This window comes from Panthera onca, chromosome D1 (genome assembly GCF_046562875.1).
Source record: "Panthera onca isolate mPanOnc1 chromosome D1, mPanOnc1 haplotype 2, whole genome shotgun sequence".
NCBI classification, from domain to species: domain Eukaryota; kingdom Metazoa; phylum Chordata; class Mammalia; order Carnivora; family Felidae; genus Panthera; species Panthera onca.
This window is the reverse complement of record NC_138348.1, coordinates 3,651,961-3,663,090: the sequence shown is the minus strand read 5'-3', so window position 1 is coordinate 3,663,090 and position 11,130 is coordinate 3,651,961. Positions and strand designations below refer to the sequence as shown.

At 56.7% G+C, this 11,130-nt stretch overlaps 1 protein-coding gene across 2 annotated transcripts; it reads right to left on the bottom strand.

The window, feature by feature from the left end:
* Positions 1–984: 984 nt before the first annotated feature.
* LTO1 (LTO1 maturation factor of ABCE1) lies at positions 985–9,869 on the bottom strand. 2 transcript variants are annotated; one of them, XM_060607510.3, is made up of 6 exons: positions 9,757–9,869; positions 7,775–7,880; positions 5,985–6,055; positions 3,014–3,131; positions 2,611–2,723; positions 985–2,089 (listed from the first exon to the last, which is right to left on the bottom strand). In XM_060607510.3, the coding sequence occupies exons 1-5, from the start codon at positions 9,804–9,806 to the stop codon at positions 2,655–2,657; spliced, it is 414 nt and encodes a 137-aa protein (XP_060463493.1). In that variant the 5' UTR covers positions 9,807–9,869; the 3' UTR covers positions 985–2,089; positions 2,611–2,654. The 2 variants fall into 2 exon arrangements, with proteins under 2 accessions (XP_060463493.1, XP_060463492.1); XM_060607509.3 differs by having other exon boundaries at positions 985–2,723.
* Between the last annotated feature and the right edge of the window lie 1,261 nt (positions 9,870–11,130).

Sequence of the window (11,130 nt, the reverse complement as noted above, 5' to 3'; positions counted from 1 at the left end):
CAACACGGACAAAGGTTAACATCCGAGAGAACTAGGTGCCCAGGACAGGATCGGATGGGACGGGGGAACACAAGCAGGAAACCTTGCCTGTGAACGGAAACCCAACCCCAACAGCCTTGAACTCGGGGACATTCGTCAGCTCATGTAACGTCAAGTCCAGAAGCAATGCGGCTCGGGGCTGGCCGTCAGCTGCTCGGTGCCACCAGGGCCGGGTCCTCGCCGGCTCCTGCCACACCACGCCCAGGTGTGGTTTCGTCCGTAGCCAGGTGCAAGTCTCCTGCCGCGATTCCAGGGGTGGGTCACGTCCACGGGACAAGAGTTCCATGGGACAGCTTCCGAAACAGATATGTTCTCTCTGGAGCGCTATAACCTTTCCCAGGAAGCCCCAGAAGACTTCCACTCGTGTCTCATCGGCCGAGGGGAGCCATGCTCACGCCTGAACCAGTCAGTGCAGATGACATCCCCTGGCACGGAGCGCAAGCGTCAAGGTGGCCTGGGTCTGTGCCATAATCAAGGAGCGTCCGAGGCGGCCAAGGGTTCCTAGACACCGGGTCCGGTTGTCTGCGAAGGAGCTGGGCGGGCACGGGGGCAGCCCGGGTCCAGAGCCTCTGAAGGAAACGGGGGAGGCAGCTCGGCCTCCCGTGCGGAGAGGGAAGAGGGAAAGGCCGCCTCTGGCCCACGCTAACACCCGCGGCGGGAGAGGCTGACAGAGAGGGACACGGCGGGTCTGGGCAGGGGAACAGTAGGCACTGCGGACAGGTGGCCGGGCCCGGGGCGGCGGGAGCTGACCCTTCCCAAACATCACAGGGCGCTACTCTCTCCCAAGAACCACCTGTCCGTGTTTTAAGGAGGCGCGTGGACAGAAACACGGCAGGAAGCTGTGCCCGGGCCGACTCCACGCCTCCCTGCTTTTGCACCTAAATCCCAAATACCAGAAAGTAGTTGATTTGCTGGATGGCACATTACAAACAGGACCAGAAGGCCTTCTGCTTTGCAATCTATTTATTCTGCTCTCCGCTTGTAACAGTAATACATTATCAAAACAGAACGCTCAGAAAACAGTCCCCCAGGGAAAACCACCAGAGCCCCCCATCCCACCGGCGAGGGACGCCCGCGGTCGGTGTCTGTGGCCGCAGGGTCCGGCCGCGAGGCGGTACACGAGCAGGCGAGCGCCCCGGAAGCCGGCTGGGGCGGAGACAGGGACGTGCGCGGTGACGCTCCCGCCTGCGACAGCGTGGCAGGCTCGAGCCCGAGTGTCCACCTTCACCAGCCGAAGCCACCTCTCCGGTCCTCAGCACACTCGCCAGGGCAACGGAACCAGAGGAAAGAAAACACCCAGCACCCCGCTCCTTCGAGGCCCCCCGGCCTCGGGTCTCCCGGCAGGCTCTCACGACCACCGGCCCGGGCGGCACGACAGCCGTCGCTAAGACGCTGTGGAACGTATTTAAAAACCGGGACGATTCGCGGTTACCCCTTATCGATCTCACGAGTCACTTTCGGCCGCGCTGCCGCGGACAGGAGCAGGTGGGACCTGCCGGCAACCCTGCCCCCCACCCCCCCGGGGGTGCGCAGACGCACGGGCAGAGGGACGCCCAGGAGCCACGACCTCGCGTCACCTGCTCCAGCAATCCAGACCTCACGGTGTATTCGGATGCCCGCCAGGTACGGGCAGAAGGAAAAGGAACTCGTACGACAGGAAAACACAGCGTCCTCAACGTAAGGCTCCCAAACTTTCTGCGTACGCACGACAGTGGCCTGACATCTAGTCCTTGAAGTATCTTCCCCTTACCCACGCTCAACGCTGCAAAGCCCCATTCCGATGCAGAGAGAGGCCGTGCGAAGAGCGTGTCAGGCTCCCTCGGAACCCGCTCCGAGCCAGGTGCCCACGTCAGCCGGTCGTGGTGGACTCCCCAGCGGGGACCTGGGCACACCGGGCCCGAGAGCAGCGACCCTGCTCCATGGCTGCGAAGGCACGTCCCAGGGCAGGCAGCACCAGACGGCGGTGACAGGCGGGCGCAGGACGGAGCCCCAGCTCTGCTTGCCGGGCGCCCTTGGACCGGGCAGTCCCCGCGGGTCTCGGTCTCCTCATCTGTGAAGTGGGATCACTGAAGGGATTAACCGGAAGAGGGGAAGCACATCACCCGGCGCTGGCACATCTTACGGGTCAACGAAGGTCACTGTGCTGGGCACGCCGCCACCATCTCCCGTCAGGCCAGCCGTGGTGCTCTCGGCTGTTAAAGACCTGTTCTTCTGAGTGCTGATTTCAGGCTCGGGGGGGAAATCGCAGCCAGGGCCACCCCCAGTCTAGAACCGGCCGGGCCCGTCCACTGGAGGGGGCCGCAAGGCCAGCGGACCCTGCACCGCAAGGGAGAGGCCTCCCGAGGCCGGGGGAGGGGGGGACCCGCTCAGACCGCAGCGTGGACAGGACCCGACAAAGGCCGGGCCTGTGTAGAGGGACCGCGGGGGGGGGGGGGGGGCATCGAGGCGACCCAGGAGGCCCCCAGGGAGAAGGAAGCCCTTTCACCGCCCGAACTGGATCCCTCCCCCCAGAACAATGAATACTCCATCATTGTTTTGCCCTCGAATCACATTTTTAAACACTTAACATACGGACATCTGTTCCTTGATGTTTCGTCTTTGTTCATCTGTCATCCTCAAAATGAAAGTCCAGAACCTTCCGCACTAATTTTAAAGTCCGGCTGAACATTCAGTAGTGAACAAAGCTGAAAACACAAAAGAAAAAGGATGTATTTTTTAAAACCTTACGTATTTTTACTCACAAATCAGAACAAAACTTTCTACCTGCAGCTTCTCGACTCCACGACCCCACCCCCTAAGGAAGTCCTAACCCCGTTCTCTAGGCCGTCTTCCCTTTTCTTACACGGAGACGCAGAAATGCCGCTTACAGGGCGCACGCAGCCCCCAGACCACGAGCGACGTGAGCCCCGAGACCACGCACCAGCCGCCGGAGAAACGCGCTTCCAAATCGAAGAGAGACGTGCAGGGGACAGACCTGTTTAAATTTCCCTCTAATTCTGTCTAAGTCTTCGTGAAGTTTATCATACGTAGGGTCATCGTAAGGGAACTTCTGAATCATTCCAATCAACGATTCTAAGGCCTTCATCTTTTTGCTGTAAAGCACAGAAATAAAGACTTTTAGTCCCTTTTACATAATGGGCTCCGCTTATGTAACAGCTTTGCCGATCGCGTACTTGAAAGCGGTGGGCGTGGGAAGCGTGCCTGGGTTCAGAAGCCAGACGGTTAATTTCTCGCTACACTCAATAGTATGTATTTACCTAGCCACGTGCTCTCGCCCACACCCCACACTCGCCATCGGGGTGTATGACGCTACGGAGAGACCTGTCTCCCGGCCAGGGAGCAAGCGCCCGCCACGACCACAGCAACCACGGCTTCTCTAGGTCACAGACGCGGGGACAGACAAAACCAGACAGGAAAAGAGTGCCGGGGCACGACCCAGCCTGCTCTGGGGCCTGGGATTTTCGGGACCTCGACACGTTCGCGCTCACAGCCCTGGCGAGTTGGGCGGCAGGTAAACCGGCAAGCCCCTCCCTCCCAAGGGCAGGCATCAGGGTCAGGGGTCCGGGTTCGGTCCCCTCTCCCGGCGAGACAAAGCTCTGCCGGGAGGCGGGGCGGCTGTGGGACGTGTCTGAGCCTCGGCGTCCTCGCCTGGAACACGCACACCTGCCGGCCGCATCACAGGCTTTCTGGGGCACAGTCATCTCCATAAAGCTCAGTACCCAGGACGGAGGGAAAGTACTGGACTCTGCAAGGGTTAAGTCTCTCCGCTTCCCCCGGACCCTGGAGGCCGGGGCCCACCCCCGGGGGCTGGGGGAGACTGTTCACACGTGTGCACATTGAAACAACCATTTAAAACCTGTACTGACAGGGGGCGCCTGGGGGGCTCAGTCAGTTAAGCGTCCGACTTGGGCTCAGGTCATGGTCTTGTGGTTCGTGGCTTCGAGCCCCGCATCGGGCTCTGTGCTGACAGCTCAGAGCCTACACAGAGCCTGCTTCGGATTCTGGGCCTCCCTCTCTGTCTCTCCCTCTCATGTTCTGCCTCTCTCTCTCTCTCTCAAAAATAAATAAAACATTAAAAAAACTTTTAAATTTTTTAAAATCATACTGACATAAAAATGCAAAAACCTGCGGGGGCGCCTGAGTGGCTCAGTGGGTTGAGTACCCAACTTCGGCTCAGGTCGTAATCTCGCGATTCATGGGTTCAAGCCCCGCATCGGGCTCTGTGCCAACAGCTCAGAGCTTGGATCCTGCTTCGGATCCTGTGTCTCCCCCTCCCTCTGCCCCTCCCCGACTCATGCTCTGTTTCTCTCTCAAAAATAAACTAAAAAAATTTCTTTTAAGTGCAAAAACCTGGGAACCACAGCTCGGTGAGAAAGGCGTTTAGACTGTGTTTCAAAGAGCCCCTCCGGCTGTGCTGGTGCAGCAGGGGCGGCAGCGAGGGGGCTGCAAGGGCTTTCTCCTGACAAGGGGCTGTGTGCACGGCTTGAAGAAATTAGGGGCGCCTGGGTGGCTCGGTGGGTTCAGCGTCCCACTCTCAATTTCGGCTCAGGTCATGACCTCAAAGTTCGTGAGTTCGAGCCCCACACCGGGCTCTGCGCGGACAGTGCGGAGCCTGCTCGGGATTCTCCTTCTCTCTCTGCCCCTCCCCTCCACGCACAGGCTCAATCTCTCGCTCCCAAAGTAAACTTTAAGAAAACAAAAAGGAAGGACTCAGGAGCCCCCACGGGGGGCGGGGGCGGCAGGCCCTGGCTGTGGGACCCCTCCACACAGCGCGGCTCTCCTCCGGAAGCCAGCACGCGTCGGAGCTGGAGAGAAGGGGAGACTGATGGAGAGCGCCAAGCACGGCCTCTCCCCGTCCTGTCCTCTCGTGGACCAGACCCAGACGGAGAGCCAAGCTCAGCTGGGACTGCCGCCCAGGGGTGCCACAAGACGCCGACCGCTCGCTTCCCGACTGCTCCCGCAGTCCTCAGAGGACCATCCCTGCCCCCCCCCCCCCCGCCCCCCAACCCCCGGAGAGGTGCCCCGGGCTAACTCCACATCCGGTCCACCCTGGGCTACTCATGGGGACTCAATGGAGGCAGCCCACCGCGGGCGATCTCGGCATCACCCACGGTCAGCCACCGGCATTCCTCTCCTCACATTCGGATATGGAGGCGGCCCAAATTCTAGAAGTTCAAAGTTATTTCAAATGAGACAATGAGTCACTCCGACGGGGGAATGCCACCCTCCCTGCTCTGTTATCCACTGTCCTAGGGCCCCTCCCAGGCCAGGCAAAGCCACCAGACAACAGCATGACGCAGGGGCCCGCGAGCAGGAGGACGGCCAGACCACGGGTGCCTTTTGCCTTAAGGCTCGTTTCCAGCTTAGGGCAAAGACAGATGTGCAACGGGGCCGCGGGGGCTTGAGCAGGTAGCACACAGTAGGGAGCGTTTAAAAAGAGTACGAACGATACAAAACACAGCCGTTTACTAGGTGCCTCCAAGTGCCAGACTCAGGTCAAACATACTCAATGCCTTATCACACAGGCAGACCTAGCAGCTGCATCAAAAAAACTAATGACAACACAGTCACCATTCCTGAGCCCCGTTCACACCAAGAACATCCTACAGCGCTTATCAGAAGCCCAGGGGAAAGATGAGCAAGAAGATGTCATCAATTTGAACATTATCTTACTGGCCGGGTATCTAAGATTCCAGGAAAAGGCAGAGGGCGCCAAAAACTCCTCAGAAGTAATCAGAACCTTGCTCATCGAACACCAAAACCAGGGCCCGCACTCTCCATTTACCATTCCCTGTAAATATCGCGACAACATTCAAGTCTGGCCTGATTGTTTTTCCACTTTGGAGATGAGGAGACGGACGCATTAACTGTCCAAAGTCACAGTGAGCTATGGAACCAGGACTCCCGGTCCACGTGCTGGAAAAGAAAGAAATCTTCAACTTTACCTGTCTTTGTCGGTGGCACAACCGTGCAGGAGACATCGCCAAGCGAAAGCAAACCCCTGATAGCACCCAATCTGTGAATTTATAAAAACATTTAAGAGTGAAATGAATCAGCAACCAGCTACACTTGATCTAATCTTCACGCTCTCAAAACTCAAGGGGGGGACGGAGGGCAGTGGTGCCTCTTGCGCCACAGGTTCTGGAAGCATCTGCTGGGCCTCACGCAACGGAAGTCAAGAGGCCGAGCCATCAGCGGGGTGGCAGCCTCCCAAGAAGGCCCCACGGGCCCCACACCCTGGGAGGCGTGTCCCGTGTGGTCCCCTCTAACGGCAGCAAGCCGGCCCACGCAGCCAGCAGAACGCGGAAGAGAAGGCAGCACACAGCTTCTGAATTTAGGCGTGACGGACAGCGTCGCTTCGCCTTGCTGTCTCGGATCGCTCGCGCCAAGCGTCACCAGGACACTCGAGCAGCCTATGGGGAGGTCCACGTGGCCGGCACAGCAGTGTGAGCGAGCCATCCTGGAAGGGGGGGCTCCCGGCCCCAGTCGAGCCTTCACATGGCTGTAGGCCTGGCTGATATCCTGACCCCAGCGCCATGCGGCCTGGAGCGAGAAGCACCCGGTCCCGCTGCTCCTGGACTCCCGACCCTCAGAATGCGCGTGACATGATGAGCACGTGTTGTCTGCGGCCCACAGCGCCTGTGGGGATCAGCTTTACCGCAACAGACATCTAATGCAGTCATGACTGCCACTGGCTTGGCCATTTAGAGCCGGTCATCCGCCACGAAGGGCAGAAGAGAAGGAAAACTATGGGGAATGGAAACGGAATGCTGTCATAGGACACAAGGTAAGGACTCGGCTGGCTTAAGACACAGGGCGCCACTACGGGATACTCCGGCATAAACAGAGGCGACCGAGGACTTGTTTCCTCATTCCTCGGGCGGCAGTTTCATTGTCTTTATAAAGGCACACCTCAGAGACCCTGCAGGTTCGGTTCCAGACCGCCGCAACAGACGATGCTTTGCTTTCCCAGTGCATTTGCAAGTTATGTATTAACTTGTTATGCAAAACACGCTGTGCTGTATTACGTGCGCAATTGATTTTGCCTTAAAAAAAAAAAAAAACAATGTACATACCCTAATTAAAAATACTTTATGGCTAAAAAATGCTAACCAACACCTGAGCGTTCAGCAAGGCATAACCACGGACCACAGACCACCAAAACGAAAATAACAATAATGAAAAGCTTTGAGGGGCGCCTGGGTGGCTCGGTCGGTTAAGCATCGGACTCTTGATCTCGGCTCGGGTCACGATCTCAGTCTTGTGACGTCCGGCTCTGTGCTGACGGTGCGGAGCCTGCGTGGGATTCTCGCTCTCCCTTTCTCTCTGCCCCTCCCCCACCCACGCTGTCTCTCTCTAATTAAATAAACCTTAAAAACCTGAAAGAAAATAACGAACAGCTTTGAAACCTTGCGAGAACCACCGAAGTGTGACGCGGAGACGTGGAGTGAGCAGATGCTGTTGGGACAACGGCACCAGCAGACCTGCCCGACCCGGGGCTGCCACAGAACTCCAACCTGTACGAGCCGCGGTACCCGCAGAGCGCAAGGAGACCAGGCATCCCTGTACGGCAATCTGCTCTGTCGCTCCGTACCAAGAACATTTCTCTATCCGCACTGTCTAGACCGTTGCTGTTTAGGGAGGCCTGATGCTCTGGCTGTACCATATGGATCATCAAAGCGAATTATCAACTACACGAAAAGGGCTCATTTCTCAATGGGGGGTTCTCGCTTACCTCGGACCCAACTTTGGCTCCGTGTAACGTGCCGTACCGTCTTCCTTCAATTATACCCAAGCTACTGCCTTCTTCGTAGCCTTCCTGATATCCTTCCCCATGAAACCTGTAAGGGAGAGACCAGCCTGATCAAACAAACAGGAAGGAGAGTGTTTTTCCTGGACAAATCCTTCTCTCCCACGTTACCCAGACTCAGCAAGGCGAGACACTGTATAATAGAGACAATGTGGAACATAAGTCAGAAAGCTTAGGTTCCAGGGGTGCCCGGGTGGCTCAGTCGATTAACCATCCGACTCTTGATTTCAGCTCAGGTCGTGATCCCCGAGTTCGAGTCCTGAGGTGGGCTTCCCACTGACAGCGTAGAGCCTGCTTGAGATTTTCTTTCTCCCTCTCTCTCGCCCCTTCCCCTGCTCACTGTCTCTCTCAAAATAAATAAATAAATAATCTTAAAAAAAAAAAAAAGAATGAAAAGAAAGCAGAGAAAGAAAAGAAAAGAAAAGAAAAGAAAAGAAAAGAAAAGAAAAGAGCAACTGTTTAAAATAGTACAAAAAGAAAACTTAGGTTCCAATCCTAAGTTGGTCGGTCTCTCGCTGCAAGTCACTGCCCCTCTTGAAACCCAATTTGCCTCTTCTACGTGGAGGGGGGGGGGGGTCAATTTGTGATTCCCAAACCTGGTAAGATACCAGAAACAGAGGGAAAAAAATTTTAATGCTTATTTATTTATTTTTTTTTTTTGAGAGAGAGAGAGACAAGAGAGACAGAGGCAGAGCACAAGGTGGGGAGGGGCAGAGAGAGAAGGAGACACGGAATCGGAAGCAGGCTCCAGGCTCCCAGCTGTCAGCACAGAGCCCGACGCGGGGCTCGAACCCACAAACCGTGAGATCGTGACCTGAGCCGAAGTCGGACACTTCACCAACTGAGCCCCCCGGGCGCCCCCACAGGAAATTTTTAAAGATACAAATTCAAGAGCCTTGGCCCCCACCGCCGCCGATAATTTGGTAAATCTGGAGTAAGGCCCAGGAATCTACTTTTTTGAAACCTCCGAGGTGACGCTCGTCTGCAGCCAGGTCAGTTCTGTGGGTCTATGAGCTCAGTTGCTTCAAAACACCCTACGGAATACACAGGGCTTTCCATCACAACCCAGTTCACCGGGAGGGAGAAATGCCATCAGATCACCGCAAAATGCGCCGCCGCAGCGGTGCCTGGAACACAGTCAAGGCTCTGACCCTGAGGGCTCAACAGCGGAACTGGTATCATCCTAACCTGCGATCACCAAGAACAAAGTAAGTTTGCTGGAGCCCCCGATGAGGCAACGTACAGCTCCCACTTTCTGGCTGTGCGACCGCGGGGAGTGCCCTCGCCTCCTCCGCGACGCAGGGGGAGCTATAGGGTCTGACTCACAAGCAGGGCTAAAACAGTACACGCGGATGCAACACTTAGCCCAGTGTTGGGTTCACAGAAAGCTCTAAATAAACGTCAGCGGCTGATTGTTCAATGTCCGCTCTCTTTCGGGGCTGAGGTCTACTGGTGTCTCCAGTGGGCCGGCCACAAAGCCGCACAGGTCCCCGCCGTCACAGCGCTCGGCACTCCCCCGGGGGCTCTGGAGGCAAAGGGATGACGTCTGACACATTTATCAGCGTGCCCATGAATGCGGCCGTATGTCCCGCCACCACGGAACAAGGAAAGGGGGCAGCGCCCAGATGGCAAAGGCCCGTCCCACCCAAGTACGGGGCGTCCCCGGAGGAAGGCAGTCAGCAGGCCGAGCAGATGCTCGGGGCCGCCCCGGAGCGGGAGGCGGGTCTGGGGCAGCAGCTGGGCACGTGGCGCGCGGCCGAGCGGGAAAGGGGCAGCCACAGCCTCGCGGCCCCACAGGCGTCCGCGGCCTTCGCGGCCCCACCGCGCTCCCCCCGACGCCCGCGGCCCGGCAGGCCCGCGCAGCCTCCGCGGCCGAGAACGGGCGCCGGCCCGGCCCCGCCACCCACCTCTCGTCCGCCATCACGATGGCGTCGAACACGTCCTGACTCCCGGCCATGGCGGGCGCGCCCGGCCCGCCCTGCCCCTCGCGCGGCGGCCGCCACCCGCGCGCCCCGGGCGCCCACTCGCCGCCGCCGCCGCCGCGGAGGCGAGGCCACTTCCGGGGACGGCGGCGCGGGGCAGGCCGGGTAAGGACGGCACGCGGGAGGGCCCAGCCGGCGCCCGGGGCGCCAGGACGCATGCGCGCCGGCCGCGGGAGGGCGGGGCCGGGGCCGGCGAGGTCCAGCGGCCCCTTCGCGCCCCAAGGCTTCGCGTTCTGGGTGGGGCGCGACTCCAGGTGAGCGCTTAGTTGCGGTTTCTACGCCGGAGCCGTGGAGGAAATCCTAAAGGGAAAAGCAGTATATTTCACTCCGTGAGAATGCAAATCCGTGCATGCCCAAAGTGGCGATAGCGTTAAAAGCTAAGGAACGATCCAGAGGTGTGTGTCTCATGAACGTCATGACTAAGGCAATCACGTTTCTTGTTTGTAAAGAGCTTACTAAAATGCATAAGCAACGGGCGCAGGGCTTGAGGGCGGAACCCACTGGTCGGGCAGTGTGGAGAACGGGGGGTCTGTGCCCGAGACCTTGTCACTTCGCCTCCAGGACGCGCACTGATGTTCCCCGCAGCACCGTGACGACTCCAGCGGCCGCCAGAAATAATGTTGGAAGCGAAAGTGAGGTCATGGAAAATGCTCCTGAGGTTCACGGGGAAAAAGAATTCCACGTATCCTCCAATTCCAATTACGTTAAGCGGTTCTCCTTTTAAAAAGAATGAAAGCACGCCACCAAAATGTTCACAGGGACTAGATCTAGATTTTGGAATCACGGTAATTTTAAAATATCCTCTTTTATATTTTTTTCTGAGTGTCCGTGGTTGCACAGTGAACATAAGTCTTAAGAGCATTAAGAGAGCCCCATGAACTATGATTTTCAGAAGATGAAATGAGTTTGTTCTTTAAATATCTTTTCATTCTTAGGTTTTTTGTTTTTTTTTTTTTTTTGTTTTTTGTTTTTTTTTTATCAGCAAATAAAACCACAAAACATTTGGGATGTAGGAAAAGGGACAAAACAAGCAAGCAAATGAATCCACTGTCCCAGCACTCTGGCCGCCAATTAATTTTTGCTAATTTTGTTACATTATTTTCTTCGAATTTTCAGGTGAAAATGGCAATACACATACAATTTCATATCCTTCTCCCTGCCTATTAATGAGTAATAAAACTTTATATTACAAATATGTCCCAAATAAGGGAGTGGTTCTTTCATTGTTACATACATAAAATAGGTTTTTTGAACATAAACCTCATCAGCTGAAAGAAAATGAAATAAACTATATTTTTT

Bases quoted from the DNA above. Each gene is read 5' to 3' on its own strand.
- LTO1 (XM_060607509.3), bottom strand. From the start codon at position 9,806: ATGGCCGGGAGTCAGGACGTGTTCGACGCCATCGTGATGGCGGACGAG. The intron at 7,881-9,756 runs GTGGGTGGCGGG...TCTCCCTTACAG, and splicing joins ATCGTGATGGCGGACGAGAG to GTTTCATGGGGAAGGATATC. The intron at 2,724-3,013 runs GTCTGTCCCCTG...TTGTGTTTTCAG, and splicing joins TTAGAGGGAAATTTAAACAG to CTTTGTTCACTACTGAATGT.